Genomic DNA, 20,012 nt, shown 5'->3' with positions numbered 1-20,012 from the left:
TGAAAAAATAATAGTTTTGATTTTCTGCTTGAATTTGCGCATACCATGGAATATAAAAAAATCGTAAAAATCGGGATATGTTTCTGTAATATAAGTAATAGGTAAGCAATCAATCTCTAATTCATTAATATTTTCTATGGACCATCGGAAAAATGTTTCGTACACCGGATGACTATAATCTCGTATTATTTTTATGAGAGGACAATGCTTTTCCAAATCCCAATTATGCAAGTAACGTAGATCATCATCTGTTTGTGATTCTGCAATTTCCCTCATAAAATTAATAAAACTTGGGCGATGTAATTGGCTAAATTCACAAAAAATTTAAAATATGTAGAAAAACATTACAAATACGTGAAAATTGTTTGTGTAATATTTATGTTATAAAACATTTTAATAAATACTAAGAAACAAAATATAAAATTGCATTTTTCTTTATAAATTTGTTATATCCCCCAAAGATATACAATAGATATAACTATTAAAAGTTAACTAATATTAAGAAATGGGTACTCGTATTGCATCCGCAATTACGACAGACACTGACCGCGTTAAAAAACGCATACGATGCGAGGTATACGCGGAATCAGAATTACGACAGATAATGACCGCGTTAAAAAACGCATACGATGCGAGGTATACGCGAAATCAGAATTACGACAGATAATGACCGCGTTAAAAACGCATACAATGCGAGATATACGCGGAACAGAAATTGATCAACGTGCAAGCAAAGCAGAAGGACTTTGAATCTGCTTCGCTTGCACCTAGATTCTCGACCGGGGAAACCTGTTGCCAGGCACCCCTTCCGATCGGGAAAACTCCAAAAAACAACGATATAAAAAGAGAGTAGAGACGCGACAGCTCGCTCAGTCGCAGACACAAATAATCGCTCTAACCACGATCTCGCTAAACCGCGCGCGCACCTAGCATCGACTCGCAGTTGTGCGCGATACGCGGAGTAATAGAAAGTCAGTGCCGCACACACGATAAAGCTTCAGTGTATTAATAGTGGAATAAAATAAAGACCAAGTGGTTGAAGTTGAATAAAGAACTTTAATACAAAAAGTGTAGTGCATTTTCTACAAACACCCGACAAGTCCTGACGCCCCGGATTCCCATCCCAATTTGGCGCGACCCTTAAGTGTCGCTCCCGAGGCACACAACAAATTTATATATCTTATATTTATATTATGATAATAAAGAATATAACATAATTTTAAATGCAATTAAATAATATATTATTTAATTTTTCATTAAAGCACTAAAACAGATTATATTTGAACAAAGTATTGAGAGAGTTATAAAATGATTTTGAACAATAACAAAACAAATTAAAAGAAAATAAAGACAAAACAAAAAATTAGAAAAATAAGTAGGTAGATCTACGAGAGAAGAATAATGAAAAATGGAGAAGGTAATGGAAAAGAGATGTTAGATATTTAATAACCTGTTAAAAAAGATTAGAAAACAAATAAAAAATAGCAAAAGATGCAATTAAAAGAAAAGAAATTATAAGAATTATGGACAATATACATATATATAAATAAGGGAAATAATAAAAAGAATAAAAATAATTTTAAAAATTATTTTCAAAAAATAACAAATTATGAAACAAAAATAAACAAAACAACAATGAATCTGCATATGAAAGAGAGACAACGATAAATCAACAACTTCTTTCTACAAAAGCGGTTTTCATAGTAAAAATAATGAAATTAAAAATAAATATAGTAGAAAAACGAGAAAAATAGCGGAATTGTAAAACTAAAAAACACCATTATGAAATAATGTCAGAAGAAGCAAGAAAATTAAGGGACATTTTATAAAACTTCTATTATTATACATTATTTAAGTTATGTAATTTTATTTTTTTTATATTATATTCTATATTGTATTACTCACTTGTTGTTTGTATATAAACGAACGATTTTCCAAAATATTTGTTCGGTTAAGGCGTGTTGCATCATGCGCAGTATAAAGGGTGTTTAAATCAAAATTATATATATTAGATGTATTTTAAATATATATATTTATTATAATAGTTGCTTGTAAACATTGATTTTATTGATTTTATAAAGAAAAATTATATATATATATATATATACCCGCTAAACATGAAACATACAGGGGATGTTACATTTCGGCAATAATATTGCAAATTTGAAACGTTACATAAATATGTTTATGAAATGTTTCGTAAACGTTTCAAAATAACATTTCAATTGCAACATTCATGCACTGTTCCAGAAATGTAACATTTTGGCTGTTATATCGATAATTTGAAATGTTAGGAAAGAAATGTTTGGCAACATCCTAGAAACATTTCATTTGGGATGTTCAGTTTGTAACGTTCAGAGACATTACAGCATTGTTACATTTGCGACGTTCATAAAACATGTATTTTAAAACATTCCATAAACGTTTCATTTGGGATGTTTAGTTTGTAACCTTAGAGACATGACAGCAATGTTACATTTGCTACGTTCATAAAACATATATTTTAAAACATTCCATAAACGTTTCATTTGGGATGTTTAGTTTGTAACGTTCAGAGACATTACAGCAATGTTACATTTGTGACATTCCTGAAACATTTAATTTCATAATATTCTATGAACGTTTTATATGAAACATTTACTTTGTAACATATTCAAAAATATTACACTGCATTGCAGATTTTATATATTTGTGTTTGTACAATTGTTTTTGTACAATTGTGTTACATCAACGTTTTTGAAATAATAACACAAAAGCTTTTTAGTAAATATCAGGTACGTATATATATACATTAATATAAATAAGGTACGTATATATACATTAATAAATAAAGTACGTATACATTAATAAATCACTGAATTTTTAATATTTTATAAATTTATAATATTTTGAAAATAGTTTTTGTTTAACGTTTCATGCAAAACATAGTTAAGTAAACAAAAGTATAGTTTCATATTTTTATTTAAAAAATGTACAAATATTTAATTGAAATATTTATAAATAATCGTGTTTTATACATATATGTACTCAATTTATCTTTGCGACAGTCGAAAAAAATATTTCACTCGTGGTGACTTAAAAAAAATCTATTGTAACATATTTACTATACCACAAATATCTCATACATGTTCCAAGAATGTTTTAGGAATCTATAATAATCACCGCTCGTTCGTTAGCAACGAGTTGATACGCGTAACTAGGGAGCGCGGCGTTTCGTCTCAGGAGCTTTCGTATGTGAATAAGAATACCCAAATATAATAATAAGACAATTGTGTTTGTTGGGCTTTATTGGAGGTTTTATAAGTCGTTTTATAATTAAATTTTAAATTCATCTTTATTTATAACTGGAAGCAATGGATCTGCCTGTTGGTGACGTTCGAGATTCCTGCCATGTAAGTATATATTGTGTATATATATATTATTTTAATAACGTTAAATACCATAAAATCTTAAAAACTACGTATTAACTATATGAGCATCTCATGTGAATGATTTTAATTTTTTCAGTGATTTTTTTATCAAGTCAATAATAGCAATACTAACATAAAAATTAAAACAATAATGGCTAAAATAAAAAAATGTTTTGTTACAAAACGTCATATGAGACGGATGGTAAAAAAAGAATTAATACACATCTTGCAGTTGAATCGACAATTAATTCAGACGAATAATTTGCCTAATAACATAAAAACAATTATAAATGTAGATACTGTCATAAATGTAAATACTACAAATATAAATGTAGATACTGCAAAGAAACATAATGAAAAACAAGAACAATGTGAAAACCATGATAATGTGATTCCCGAGATTCCAGAAAAAATTGAGATTGAACCATTGGAATATATTGATGTGATTGAAGAAATTAACTGTTCAGATACTTCTTTATCATTTGAAAATTTATGTAATAATCTCCCTATTGTAAATGATTTCATAGTTAACGCTGTGAAACAATGGTTTTTAAAATACAGACATTTGCTTAGTCAATCTGCCATGAATGAATTGTTGGGTATTCTACGAGTGATATTTCCACAATTAGCAAAAGACTCGCGAACTCTTTTAAAAACACCAAGTTCATGTCCATATGAACTTAAAAGTGTTCCTCCAGGTTTCTATTGTCACATTGGCATAGAGAATGGACTACGTAGGATAATTAATAATAGTTTAAATATGCAAAAACATTTGATGCAAAATGTAGAAATAGTATTACCTCTTAACATAAACATTGATGGTTTACCGATATCTAATTCTTCAAAAAGTCAACTCTGGCCTATTCTTATCTCCATAGATCTAAAACTGGTTGATAAAAATATTAAAAAACCTTTTGCGGCTGGGATATATCACGGACACAAGAAACCAGCCTATGTAGACCAATTTTTAACTGAGTTTATAACAGAGTTCAAACATTTAGAACAAAATGGTTTTAACATAAATAAAAAAATAATAAAAGTAAAGGTTGGTAAACTTCTTTGTGATGCTCCTGCAAAATCATTTATTTTATGTATTAAAGGTCATACAGGCTATAATGCCTGCACAAAATGCATTCAAGAAGGGACCTTTGTTAATGGAAGAATGACTTTTTTACAAACAAATGCACAATTGCGGACTGATTTCAGTATCAGAAATAAATTAGATGAGGAATTCCATAAAGATACAAGTCCTTTCGAAAAGCTAAATATTGGTTTCGTATCTCAAGTTCCTCTCGATGGCATGCATCTTGTATTTCTAGGCGTAGTTAAAAGATTAATTATGTTTTGGATAAGAGGGAAAAAAAATCATCGTTTACCCGAGACTGATAAAAATGATATTAATAATCAATTATTGTTTTTGAAGAATTATGTGCCGAAAGATTTTCCACGCTTGCCAAGAAGTTTAGAGGACATTGAATACTATAAAGCCACTGAATTAAGGCAATTTTTATTATACACCGGACCAATTGTTTTAAAAAAGATTGCAAACAAAAATATATACACACATTTCATGGCCTTATCCTGCGCTATTCGAATTTTATGCAGTCCTGCATTATACAGAATTTATAATAATTATTCAATTCATTGAAACTACTCGAATACTTTGTTCAAAAATATGCAATACTTTACGGAAAAGAATATATTACTCATAATGTTCATGGCCTTATACATTTGCCCATAGATTGCTTGCAACATGGTCCACTTGACACTTTCAGTTGTTTTAAATATGAAAATTATTTATTTGAGATAAAAAAAACAATTCAAGCTACAAGAAATCCTTTACAACAAATTTGTAATAGGTTAAAAGAACAAGAATATATGCAAAACAATGATAATGAAAAAACGTATCCAATTTTACGTCAGCAATGTACTGATCAATTTCATAAACAAGATTTTATATTCTACAAAACAGTAATCATTGAAAAGTTTGAACTAAGCACATGTGATAAAGATAATTGCGTTATGTTAAAAAACAATTGTGTATTTTGTGTCGAAAGTATTTATAAAGAAATCAAGACTTCAGAAATCTTTTTAAAGGGAAGAAAATTCATTGAATCAAAACCATTTTTCAGTTCACCTCCTTGTTCCTCAGAATTATTTAATATTCAGCAAACACAACATTTGTCATATGATTTGTACACAGTCAATATTCACGACATTAAAGGGAAATGTGTGAAATTTCCTTACGACGATGGTTTTATCATCATGCCATTGATTCATATGCAAGAATAATATAAAATATAATATAATTGCAAATAATAGTTTAGGTATTTTTTAGTAGGTACGAGTATATCAGGAGACGCGGTAGCGTCTCGCTAAGTTATATCTTTTATTCGTCAAATTAAAATACAATCTACAAAAAAACAAAAAAAAATATCGAAAGATATCGAAAAGATAGCGAAAATATCGAAACAATAGCGAAAATTATCCGTAGGACGCTACTGTGTATCCTTTACCGGACGTAACACGATTTTCGTAACCTTGAAAACAAAAATTTGAAATATTTCATGAACGGAAACATATTTTTCAAAAGATGACCATATCAATCGAAAGCGCGATTTTTTCCGAGTAAAATAAAATGAGACCTTAAGGAACTTGATAGCTCTATTGGTTGCGGAGATATGAATTTTTCAAGTTATTTTTTGGTCGAAAAGGTGTCACTTTTTTTTAAGATACGGCGTCGTACTTGTCCCGATCACCCATCCCGACAAAGTGATTCTGTCCGAAGCTGCTTTACCTTATCCGCGGTCACCCATCCTAGTATAGTGACATTTTCCTCAGCTGCTTAACCTTTTAAGCAACCAAACAAAAAATAAATTCTTGCTCTCTCTCACTCTCTCTCTCTCTCTCTCTCTCCCCCTCTCTCTCCCCTCTCTCTCCCACCACTTTCACCATTTCTCTCTTGCTTTCCCACGTCTTTTTTCGCTCTCTCTCGCCCTCTCTCGCTTTCTCTCGCTGTCTCTCGCTCTCTCTTGCTCTCTACCGCTCTCTCGCGTTCTCTCGCTCTCTGCCGCTCTCTCTCGCGTTCTCTCGCTCTCTTCTCTCCCACTCTCTCTCGCGTTCTCTCGCTCTCTCTCGTCGTCTCTCGCTCTCTCTCGGTTTTTTTCGCTCTTTCTCACTTTCTCTCGCTGTTTCTCGCCTTCTCTCGTTCTCTCTCGCTCTCTCGCTTTCTTCCGGTCTCTCTCGCTCTCTCCCGCTCTCTCTCGCGTTCTCTCGGCCTCTCTCGCTCTCTCTCGCTCCCTCTCGTCTTCTCTCACTCTCTCTCGGTTTTTTTTCGCTTTCTCTCGCTGTTTCTCGCTCTCTCTCGTTCTCTCCCGCTCTCTCTCGCTTTCTTTCGCTTTCTCTCGCTCTCTCCCGCTTTGTATCGCTCTCTCTCGCTCTCTCTCGCCCTCTCTTGCTGTCTCTCGCTCCCTCTTGCTCTCTGCCGCTCTCTCTCGCGTTCTCTCGCTCTCTCTCGTCTTCTCTCGCTCTCTCTCGGTTTTTTTTTTTTCGCTCTCTCTCGCTTTCTCACGCTGTTTCTCGCCTTCTCTCGTTCTCTCCCGTTCTCTCGCTCTCTCTCGCCCTCTCTCGCCCTCTCTCGCTCTCTCTCGCTCTCTCTTGCTCTTTCCCGCTCTCTCCCGCACTCTCTCGCGTTCTCCCGCTCTCTCTCGCTTTCTCTCGCTGTTTCTCGCCTTCTCTCGTCCTTTCCCGCTCTCTCTCGTTCTCTCTCGCTCTCTCTCGCTCTCTTTCGCTCTCTCTCGCTTTCTCCCGCTCTCTATCGCTTTTTCTCGCTCTCTATTGCCTTCTCTCGCTTTCTCTCGCTCTCTCTCGCTCTCTCTCGTCTTCTCTCGCTCTTTCTCGGTTTTTTTCGCTTACTCTCGCTCTCTCTCGCTTTCTTTCGCTCTCTCTCGCGTTCTTTCGCTCTCTCCCGCTTTCGCTCGCGTTCTCTCGCTTTCTCCCGCTCTCTCTCGCGTTCTCTCGCTCTCTCCCGCTCTCTCTCGCGTTCTCTCATCCGTCTTCCTCCCCTCTTCTCCCGCTCTTTCTTTCTCGGTTTTTCCTCGCTCTTTTCTCGTCTTTCTCTCGCGTTTCTCGCCTTCTTTGTTCTCTCCCGCTTCTCTCTCCTCTCGTTCTCTTCTTGCTCTCTCTCGTTTTTTTCCGCTCTCTCTCGCTCCTCTCCCGCTTCTATCGCTCTCTATCGCTCTCTCGCGCTCTCTCTCGCTCTCTCTTGCTCTCTCCCCCTGTCTCTCGGCTCACCTCTTGCTCTCTGCCGATGCTCTCGCCTCCTCGCCGTTCTCTTCTCCTCGCTCCTCTCTCTCTCTTCTCCTCGCTCTAACTCTCTCGTTTTTTGTTTTCGCTCTCTCTCGCTTTCTCAGCTGTTTCTCGCCTCTCTCGTTTCGCTCACCTTTCTCATCGGCTCTCTCTCCTCCTCGCACCCTCCGCCCTCTCTCGGATCTCTCTCGCTCTCTCTTGCTCCTCCTCGCTCTCCCCCGGCTCTCTCACCGCCACCTCTCTTTGGTCCTCTTGCTCTCTCTCGTCTTCTCTCATTATAAATATAAAAAAATATACATTTATTTAATGCATTTTGTTTAATGATCTTTGCAAAACTATGTGAAATTCCACAAAAAAGACATCACAGATGTAAAAAAAAAAGCGCTAAGTTATATCTTTCGTCAGCAAAAATAGTTCTTTATAATAATAAAAAATATAATCTTCTCAAAAATTATGTTTATAGCCAAAATAATTCTTTGCAAAAATTAATCATTATCAAAAATATTTTCTCAAAAATTATATTTATAAATTATATTTTATTTTTGTTAATTCAATTCAATTCAATTCAATTCTTTATTCGTCCCCTAAGGGATTGAAGGCGCTTTTGAAGGAGCGTTCCCCAACCTTACAAACTCTTACAATCTTACTTATATCTACTCTTAACTCTACTCTTACATCTAATTTACAAATAACTTAATTCTAACCTTAACCTACTTATCTACTACTTTAGAGAGAGAAAGAGCCGTCCCTACCTATCGCTTCGCTTCGGTTTCCGATTCCCCATACATTCTCCACCACCTCATTCATACCTCACTCATTCTCCTCCTCATACTTCCTTCCTCCTTTTCCCCTCCTCCCTCCTTTCTTTCCGTTCTCCCCTCTTCCCTCTTTTTCTCTATTTCTCTCATCCATCCTTCCCCTTCTCCTCCTTCCTGCAGTATTTCCTTCATTCTTTCCCACCAGTTTCCCTTCCCCCCTTCTCTCCCCCACATTCTCCTATCACATGCTCCCATGTTTCATTTTCTATCCCGCATAACCTACACCTTCTTTTCCCCTCTTCTTCCCAGTATCTCGCCCCTCTCATCTCATTGTTCATTCTGAACCTAACTATCCTTCTCCATCTACTTTCGCCCCATCCCTTTCTCAGGTATTCCGGTAAAACCCTCCTCCTTCCATTCCCCATACCATCTATTATATCTCGACTCTCTTATCCTCTCCCATCTTTCCTCCTTCTGCCTTTCCCTGTCTTTCTGTTCCCACCCCTCATATACTTCCTCTCCCCTTCCCCTTTTTTCCTCCATCTCTTTCCCTTCTATTCCTCTTTCTTCCCCGAATTTCCCCCTCTCTTCCTCCCACATCGTTCTTTCCTTTCCTCCCCTTATCCTCTCTTTCATATCCTCAAAACATTTCCTCGCTAAACTTCCTCCCCTTCCTTCCTCCAACTTCCTCTCATACCCTACCGCCCTCCTTCCTGCCCTTATCCTAAATTTGTCTTTTCCTATCTCCTCTCTTACCATATACCCCGGCGTGCACCAGTCTACTCCTAACGTCCACCTAATCCATCGCTCCTGCATTGCCTCCACCTCTCTCCTCTCCTTCCATCCCCATATTTCCGCCCCATATTCCAACACCGTCCCCACCAACCTTTCCATTAGCCATACTCTTTTCATCCAGTCTCCTGCAAACCTTCTCTTTCCCATTCCCCACACCTGTCTTATCACTGCTCCTGCTTTCCTAACTCTGTTCTTTACCTGCGCCTCCTGCCCCCCGTTCCTCTGTAGCTTATACCCTAAATATGTGAATTCTTTCACTTCCTCTAACCTTTTTCCTTTCCATCTCCACTCCACTCTCTTCATTCTTCCTCCTCCCTTTTTAAACCTCATTACCTTTGTCTTATCCACATTCACCTCTAACCTTTTCTTGTCCATATAACTTTCCATTTTCCCCAACATATGTATCATCCCTTCTTCATCCTCCGCCCACAGTACCATATCATCTGCGTACGCCAAACAATGCACCTTTTCCCCTCCCAGTTTTACCCCCCCCCCCAACCTCCTTTTCTTAGCACTTCCTCTATATCCGCTATCAGCAAACTGAATAAGTGCGGACTCATTGGGCAACCTTGCCTCACCCCCCTTGCCGTCCAAAAATTTTTTCTTTCCTCCTTCCCCACTCTTACCTTACTCCTCGTTTCCCTGTACACTTCTTCTATCCTACTCCTTAATCCCTCCCTCACTCCCCTCCTCTTCATTGCCTCCATTAACACCTCCCTATCTACCGAATCAAACGCCGCCTTCAGGTCCATAAGTGCCGCGACTACCTTTCCCCCCTTCTTGTTTACCCTCTTATTCACCAGATAGTTCAACACATAGATACTATCCATCACCCCCATTCCCTTCCTAAAACCTGTCTGACTCTCCGGTATCATATTCTTCCCCTCCATTTCTTCCTTTAACCTTTCAGTTAAAATCCCCACGTATATCTTGTATAGCGTTGGCATCAATGTTACTCCTCTATAGTTTTCCACTTTATTCCCCGTTCCCTTTTTCAACAGTGGTACTATTATCCCTTCTTTCCACCTCTCCGGCCATCCTTCTCCTCTCCATACTCTGTTGCACATTCCCCATACCCACTCTTCTACCCTCTCCCCTCCATATTTTCATACCTCACTCGGTATCCCATCCTCCCCCGCTGCTTTTCCTTTCTTCAGTTTTCCCAGCATCCTCTTCACTTCCTCCCTGCTTATCTCCTGCTCCTCATCCCTCTCCCTTTTTTCTTTTCCTCCTCTTACCACTTTTACCTCTATCCCTCCCAATAAGTCCATGAAGTATTCCTTCCATTCCTCCGCCTTTATCTCCTCATTCACCCCTTCTCTCTTTTTCCTTTCCCTGTTTATAATCTTCCATACCTCTCCTTCCGTTCTTGCCTCTATCGCCTCCTTGTACCATCTTAGCCTCTCCTCCTCCCTTTTTCCTTTACACATTAGCCTATATTCCGCCCTTACTTTTCTATATCCTTCTCCTCCTCCTCCTTTTTTCCTCCATTCCCTTAACTTTTTCCTCACTTCTTTCCTCTTCTCCTCACATTCCTCGTCCCACCACCCTTTCCTTTTCCCTTCTCCACTCTCTTTTTCTCCTTCTCTCAATTCCTCTTCTATTCTTCCTATTTTTTCCTCTAGCTCCTCTTCAATCCCCTCCTTCCACCCCTCTCCCCACTCTCTTTCCTCTCTTATTCTTTCTCCTCCCCTCTTTGTCCATCTCCCTCTTTTTCTTATTCCATTTCCCTCCCCCCTTTTTCCCTTTTCAGCTCCTCCTCTTCTTTCTAGCGTTACAATCAATGGGTGATGGTCCGATTCTTTGTTATCTCCCACCTCCATTCTCTTTATCCTTTCCTTTACTCTATCCTCTCCCACCACGTAATCTATTACCGATTCCCCTCTTCCTCCTGTATATGTGTACTCCCCCTTTCTATCCCCTCTTATCCCTCCGTTAAAAATTCCCCATCCCACCTCTTACAACTCTTTTATCAACTTCTTCCCTTCCTCATTAACTTTCTTGTCCTTTGATCTTCTTTCTTCTTCCTCCTCCCCTCCTATCACCCCCCCCCCCCTTTCTACCTGTCCTTGCGTTGAAATCTCCTCCCAAAATCGTCCATTTATTTTCTTCTTTCTCTTCCATCCATTCCTTCATTTCCTCCAATTTCCTTTCCATGTCCCCGTTGATGTATACGCCTATTACCCTCCACTTCTCTCTTCCTACTTCTAAATCCGCCATCATTATTCCCTCCGCCTTTTCTCCCATTCCTGATACTTTTATCTTCCCCCTCTCCTCCCTTACCCCCATGATCATTCCCCCCATAGGTCTTCCTTTCTTCTTTCTCTTCTTTGCTGCTTGCTTCTCCCATCTATATCCTTTCGGTAACCTCTTTTTAATCGCCTCCCACCCCCTTTCCTCTATCCATGTTTCCATCATCACCACCACCTCCCAATCTTCTATTTCCTTCCAGAACTTTTCTTCCTTATTCTTCAGCCCTGCCACATTCCAAAAACCTATCTTCCATTCTTCTCTTACTTCCCCTCCTTTTTCCTTTCTCTCCTGTTCCTTTCTCCTTCCTTCCTCCGTCCCCCTTTCTCCTTCCTCCTTTCTCTTCTTACTATTGTTCTCCCCCTCCTCCTTTCCTCCTTTCTTCTCTTCTCCCTTCTTCTATCCCTCTTTTTCCTCCATTCCTGTCTTCATACCCCCTTCTTCCCCCCTCATTTTCTCTATACCTTCTCTAATTTCTCCTTTCCAATTTTTTAGCACACCTTCCTCCTCTTCCCATCTCCACCATACATCATTGATTTTTATCCTTCCATAGCTCGTCCATACATTGTTTCCTGTCCTCCTTTCTATCTCCGCGATCTCCATTAGTCTCCATTTTATCTTTCTCTCTTCCCATGTTAAATCATCTTCTATTCTCACCCTCTTTCCTCTTAATATCTTCTTCCTCTCCATTACCTGTCTTTTCTGTTCTTCACTTCCTAGTTTTACTACCACCATTTCACCTTCCTTTCCCTCCTTTCCTTTCAACATCCTTATCCATTCTATCTCTGCTTTCGCTCCTATCTCTTTCATTAATTTCTCTACTCTTTCCTTTACACCTTCCTTCCCTTTCTCCATTCCTTTTATTACAATGTTGTTTCTTCTCTCTTCTCTTTCCTTCCATTCTAATTTCTTTCCTATGTCCTTCACTTTTCCTATTATTGTCTCGTTTATCCCCTTACTCCCTCCTTCGCCCCCCTCTCTTTCTCTTACCTCCTTTCTTCCTCTTTCCTCTACTCTTGCTTCCAAATCTATCACTCTCTTCTCCAGGCTCTCTATCTCTTTTCTTAATTCTCTTCTTTCTTCTCTCCATTCCCCCTCCTTTTTCCAAATTTCTATCTTCAATTTTCTCATTTCCTCGCCTAACTTCTCTGTTATCTTCTCCCCTATCTCTTCCATCATTCTCCTTAACTCCTCCTTTTCTATCCCCCCTACCTCTCTATTCAGCCTTTCTGTCTTCTTGCTCCTTCTTAGGCTTCTTTCCTTTTCCTCCTTATCCTCCTCTCCCCCTTCTTCTCTTTTCCTTTTCAAAAAATCCTCTATGCATCCCATACTGCTCCTCCTCTCCTTCCCTAACTCCTCTACTCTTCTCGGCCTCCCTGCCTTCTTTTTATTTCTTCCTCATCTCCCTTTTTTTCCCCCTTCCTCTAACATCCTATCTCTATTGATCTCTATCCTCCTATCTCTAATATTCTCTTCATTAATCATTTCTTTCTTATCGCTTTCTTTCTTCGATTCACCTACTCTATGCTCCAACTCGCTCCAACTCGCTAGTGATTTCCCTAGTGAATTCCCTATCTTTTTACTTTCCTGCACCTACTCCCTACACCTACTCTCCTCTACTCTCTTTCTTCCACGTGTCTCACCTTTTCCTACTTTTTCCTTTCTAACTCCTTACCCCTTTATCCTCTCCTATCCTTTCAATCTCTCCTCCTCTTTTTTCTACACCCTCTCACCTCTTATCTCCTAATCACCTCACCCCTTTTCTCACTCTTTCCTCACAAATACCTGCCACGCTTTCACACACCTGTCACTCACTCTTTTACCGGAACCGGAAGCCTTTATTTTTGTTAATAATACTAGAAAAAAATTAAAATATTAGCATCAAAAAGTAGTGAAATCAAAAAATTGCGCTAAATAATTATATTGATAATACGAGAAAAAAGGTTAAAATATTAGCATCAAAAAGTAGTCAAATCAAAAAGTTGCACTAAGTAAGTGACAACATAATATATAATATTTAGATAAATTTCTTATAATGATACAAATGTATAATTATTGCTTTATTTTAAAACGTTTATAATATATACAATAACAAAATAAATTCAGTAAAATATATATATATATATATTTATTCATCTTTATATTTAAATAACATGAATAATTATGTAATTAATTTAAACTGGAATGTATATACATTGTAAAGTTATTATATATTTTTATAAAATATTTAGATAAATAGATATATATAAAAAATAAATTATTTATCTCTAAATAATTATTTAATTCAAATATATTTAAACGTATATTCAAAAAAGGTAATATAAGGCACAAAGAATTAAATTTAGGAAATTAAAAAAATTTAAAGTTAAATAAAAATTTTTAATTTAAATTAAAAAATAAAAGTAAAAATAAAAGTAAAAAAAATGTAATGTACAAAAAATACTTAGCGCTGTTTTTGTATTATAGCCCTTTGACTACGAAACGTCCTTAAAAATGATGATTAGTAACGAAATGTGTATATACAGAATATATCACACACAGAAGTCGCATCCTATCTTTGGAGAGTGAAATGATGAAGTCAAAATAAGTCGAAATTAAAGAATCATGAAATTATATTTGAATCTTTTTTATAAAAAAATTCATAATGAAAATAATGCGCTTTAAACATCTATCTCGAAACTTTGATTGCGATCAGGAAAACATTGCAAATGCTTTAAAACATGTATCAGAATAAAGAAATTTTTATTCATTTATATTTTGATTGATCAATTAAACACTTTGAAATGCTCCATATACATTAATTAATATATGTATACATCAGGGTTGGGAAAGTTACTTTGTAAAAGTAACTAGTTACAGTTACAGTTATTTCATTGAAAAAATAACTAGTTACAGTTACAAGTTACCGATTTTAAAAAATAACTCGTTACAGTTACAGTTACTCTAAAAGTAACGAGTCGTTACTTTTCAGTTACTTTTTAAAAATAATTATACATTGTTTTAAATATAAGGAGCTTACATTTTATGCACAATTACAGTCAAGTATTTAAAAAAATTCTTGAATGTAATATTGATCGATTTGCTTGCGACTTTGCAATTAACATCAATGTATGAATGATCTTTATATACAACAGTAAAAATAGTTATAGTAAGTTACTAAATGGTAATCGCAAAGTCGCAAGCAAATCGATCAAATATTACCTTTAAGAATTTTTTTAAATATTTGACTGTGATTGGTCGATCTTAATTATGTGTTATATTATTTTATGTACACAAAATGAAAATTTTAGGTAAAAGATTAAATCATATGAAGATCCATATGCTACTGTTATCAAAATTTAATTTAATAATATAACGGCTACCATACTTAAACAATACTTTTAGCGCATGTTTCCAAAAAAAGTAACTAATAAAGTAACTATTAAAATAGTTACTAGTTACTAAAAAAATGTAACTAAGTTACAGTTACAGTTACAGATGGAAAAAAGTAACGAAGTTAAGTTATAGTTACCGAAAAAAAGTAACTGTAACTGTAACTTCTGTTGTGCCTCCGGGAAGGCACGGAAAATTTTGGGGTCTCAGTCGACTGAAGGATGAGGATCCTAGGATCGGCGGGCGTCTCCACTTTGATTAACTTCGCTTGTGTATTTGAATAAATCTTTTATTTCGCTTATTTCTTGAGTTGGATTAATTATGTATAATCCCACCTGGGTGATTAGTTAGGTGTGCTCGCTCTCGATAATCAGATTACAGGCGATAGTTATATTCTGCGGCTTGTCTTCGACTCCTAGTTAGGTTCTAATTAGCGACTTGACTTTTTGGATTTTCGTTAGCGACTGACTTCGTCGCCTCGCTTTCCGTTCGCGGTGGTCTCCTGCTCTTTTCTACATCTTTCGGGGGAAGATGTAGAGAAGCTCTTTCATTGGCTAATTTTTATTCACACGCTTTTATCTAGGTGCAAGCGAAGCAGGTTGATTCTTCGCTTGCGATCCGCAGGTTTCGGCGTAACGCTTATATTTCATCGCGTTTGCGTCTTTTCGCGATAAGCGCTTCGCGAGAGCGTGAGAACGTTTCTCAAATGATTATATAATAGCTGACTTACTAATTTATTATTAAAACTATGTTAATATAATATAATATAATATAGTTATAGTCATTCGGACTATAACACTTCGTTACAACTAACTCGTTACTTCCCAACCCTGGTATACATATATTAATAACATATATATGTATATGTATACGTCTTTAGCATATATTAATGTATAGTAAATTCATTTTTATAATTTTCACTTAGCCCATTCACATTGCCCAATCGTTGAATCTGTTTAATATGACAATTATTGCATGTTACATTATATACATATATTTCATACATGTATATCGATATGTTCAGCTAGCCACATGTCATTCGAATATCGAGCCACGTAATATGTTTATAGATTTCTATTGAAGCGTATTGCAGTAAAAAAATTAGTCTATACTTTGATTTATATTTTATTTTATTTACTAATGTGTTAAAATAACAATACAAAAACAGCGCTAAGTATTTTTTGTACATTACATTTTTTTTACTTTTATTTTTACTTTTATTTTTTAATTTAAATTAAAAATTTTTATTTAACTTTAAATTTTTTTAATTTCCTAAATTTAATTCTTTGTGCCTTATATTACCTTTTTTGAATATACGTTTAAATATATTTGAATTAAATAATTATTTAGAGATAAATAATTTATTTTTTATATATATCTATTTATCTAAATATTTTATAAAAATATATAATAACTTTACAATGTATATACATTCCAGTTTAAATTAATTACATAATTATTCATGTTATTTAAATATAAAGATGAATAAATATATATATATATATATATTTTACTAAATTTATTTTGTTATTGTATATATTATAAACGTTTTAAAATAAAGCAATAATTATACATTTGTATCATTATAAGAAATTTATCTAAATATTATATATTATGTTGTCACTTACTTAGTGCAACTTTTTGATTTGACTACTTTTTGATGCTAATATTTTAACCTTTTTTCTCGTATTATCAATATAATTATTTAGCGCAATTTTTTGATTTCACTACTTTTTGATGCTAATATTTTAATTTTTTTCTAGTATTATTAACAAAAATAAAATATAATTTATAAATATAATTTTTGAGAAAATATTTTTGATAATGATTAATTTTTGCAAAGAATTATTTTGGCTATAAACATAATTTTTGAGAAGATTATATTTTTTATTATTATAAAGAACTATTTTTGCTGACGAAAGATATAACTTAGCGCTTTTTTTTTACATCTGTGATGTCTTTTTTTGTGGGATCATATTATAACATTATAATAATGTTTATTAATTGAAAATTAAATGGTTTATATGCTTTGCAGACTTGGTCAGTGATTGAATTTATCAATATAGAAGGCCAATCAAACGCTGTAGAAGTTGTACCAACCTCATGGATGACATTTACAAATGATCAAATAATGTGTAAATGGCCGGAAAAAAATGTTAGGAAATATATATTACGGAAAGAACCCCCAAAAGACAATTGGCAAAAATACATAGTGCAACTAATATTTCAAAGTAGTAAGTATTGTCATAAAAATATTGATAGTATATAATAAGATAATATCTTAATTAAACATGTTTTATATTAAAAAAATGACTTTTTTGTATTTAATATATCAAATCATAACTTCCCAATATTTATGAATACGGTTATGGAAAAGACTTATATAAATCATGTAATACAAATGTATGTATATATATAGACAATTAATAAAATAATTTGTAATTACAGATTCATATAAGGAAGCTATAGATGTTGTACATAAAAAAATTCGAACCGATACATCAGATACATCATGTTCGCAATTAGGCCGAGGGAAAAGAAAAAAGAAAACATTCCAACCAGTTACAGCAAACAACTTAAATGATGACGATTCAAATCCGCGAATGACACCATCTCCGTTAATGACTGTCATGGATTTGCATTTAGAAAATGAACAGTTGACAAATGGTATAACAATAAATAAATATATATATTATTTTTATAAATCTTTAACATTATTTTTTTAACTTGCAAATAAAGTAATGCTTAATAGTGTAATTTTTTATACATTTAGATTTGATTAATGATGATAACCAAAACTTGGACAAGGATATCGAAAATATGGATGAAACAGCAATAAACGTGAGTCAAAATAAAAAGAATAATATTGCCTCTGAAGACCATGTAACTTCTGATGAAGGTATAAACAAATAATTTTTGGTACAATAAGGTATTAAACAATACAAGTCGATTTTAAGTAATCCCGCTTAATATATATATAGTGTCTATTAATTTATTAATTTAATATTAAATAAATACAATAATGATACTAAAAATTTCCATTATTTAGATCCTAAAGATGCTGTTAATCCAGTAAATAATATGATACCAACCGATATCATTTTTGAAAATTTTCCAGCAGGTAATCATTCATATTTATTGTTCTTTTGTTTATAGTAATATAATTTGTAAATTTATATTTCAGAATATTGTTTCAATCCTGCAAAACACGATTGCGATTAAAAAATTATTGGAACAACAAAATGCATTTTTAAAGCAATTAGAGCGTACAAATAATTCGCTTCCACTGCTCTCAGCATCTGGTTCAAGCTGTAGTAGTACTTTTTCTCTTATTCCGAACAAACCTTTCAATAAATTTACAAAATTACTTGATTTCGACATCGCATTAAAAACTAATGAGGAAGGACAAAAACAAATGGTAAAAATAGTCTACATTTCTTATTTCTTGTTTTTTGAATATTTGAGACAAAATTCAAGGTTCGAGCTGGTAAAATAATGTAAATGGTTAGAAAGAAATTGCTTTCAAAAGCAATTTTGATTGTTCAAGCTTGATTAAACTAGGATTATTTTATAACATTCATTATAATTTCATTGTACCATTGTTGAATATGCCAAAACTACTGATATCTATTTTTAAAAAATATATATTTAACCCTTTTTCCTTCTGACTAACTGACTTTAATTGAAATTAAAATAGACAAAAAGGATGCTCAATATTTACCAGAAAAGGCTCGAACAATTGTATATATATATATATATATGTATTTACATTTTTTTCGTAGGAAACATTTGTCTATTTATTAGGAGGCACTTCTCCCCACGATCAAATAAAAGCTGGACTAGAAAAAATATTTACTAATAAATTGGGTACAAAATGTTCTTGGATGGGTCGCAAAGGCAACTTCGAAGTGAACACACTAATAATTATGGACATTTTAAAACGTATATAGAAATGTAAAAATATATAATTATAAAAAATTAATGCTTTTAATAGCATAATAATTGTACCGGTACTATATTAACTTTTTTTTTGTTACATTTGTAGGATCGACTAGAAAACACTTTCCATTTTTGACAGATAAACAATTTCAGAACTATGTGTCAGCTTGGTTAAGGCACTCAAAAACGCGCTACGACAGAGAACTAGTATGTTTTACGTTTTACTTGTATATTTTAGTTTTCGATATAACAACATATTTATTATTACTTTTATTTTTTACAGGCAAAGCAACAACGTCAATAAGTTTTATCATTTTTTAAGTATCACAATAATAGTTACTTGTGTATTTAGTGTATTCATGAATTTTTTATTTTTACGTTAAAATCAAAGAGAAATTAATATTTTTATATTAAAATGTTGGCTTGTATTAAAATTATTTAGCGATAAATGAATGCAATTAGATGATAACTTATATATATTACTAAAACTTCTTATTGCCCACATTAACAGCACTGACCATATTAGTTGTGTTAGCGATTTGTGTTATTATGTATCTTATAAGTTAATTATATCCCCCATAGCAAAAAATGTCACAGTGACATCACAATAAGCTCACAATAGAGTCACAAGGTGACAAAAAAATGTAATGTCACTGTGATGTCATTGTGAGATTATTGGAAGGTAACAGTGATATCATTAATCACAATTGAAGTGATATCATTGTAAAATGTCACATTGATATAACTAGTATATCACGAAATGTAACAATAAGGATAAAAAAATCTGTCATAGCAAGAAAATGTCACAGTGACATCATAAAGATGTTCTGCTGTGACGATAAAATATATATTTAATCGTCACAGCACAACATCTTTATGATGTTACAGTGATATCATCAAAAATGTCACATTGATATAACTAGTATATCACGAAATGTAACAATAATGATAAAAAATCTGTCATAGCAAGAAAATGTCACAGTGACATCATAAAGATGTTGTGCTGTGACGATCAACAATTAAAATTAGAAAAATAAAGTTTAATTTATGATATATTTAATAAATAATTTATATTTATTTATTTATATTTATTACTGCTATAACTAAATATATATTAGGGTGTCCAATTTAAAATAACACGTACACCACTTCAAATATCTCTTAAAATATTCATCAAATA

The 20,012-nt window shown here is 33.9% G+C and overlaps 1 protein-coding gene across 1 annotated transcript; it reads left to right on the top strand.

Annotated features, from left to right (window-relative positions):
* The first annotated feature begins 2,985 nt into the window (after window positions 1–2,985).
* Window positions 2,986–19,136, top strand: LOC146721651 (uncharacterized). The gene is made up of 9 exons (XM_085486467.1): window positions 2,986–3,392; window positions 16,929–17,127; window positions 17,342–17,560; window positions 17,667–17,792; window positions 17,943–17,965; window positions 18,078–18,311; window positions 18,676–18,835; window positions 18,939–19,039; window positions 19,116–19,136. The coding sequence occupies exons 1-9, from the start codon at window positions 3,354–3,356 to the stop codon at window positions 19,134–19,136; spliced, it is 1,122 nt and encodes a 373-aa protein (XP_085342593.1). The 5' UTR covers window positions 2,986–3,353.
* The last annotated feature ends 876 nt before the right edge of the window (window positions 19,137–20,012 follow it).

The sequence above is a fragment of the Nylanderia fulva genome, unplaced genomic scaffold (assembly GCF_048542155.1).
Source record: "Nylanderia fulva isolate GAGA-0341 unplaced genomic scaffold, ASM4854215v1 Scaffold436, whole genome shotgun sequence".
Taxonomy (NCBI): domain Eukaryota; kingdom Metazoa; phylum Arthropoda; class Insecta; order Hymenoptera; family Formicidae; genus Nylanderia; species Nylanderia fulva.
Note: the sequence above shows the minus strand (reverse complement) of the source record. Positions and strands in the feature narration are given on the sequence as shown.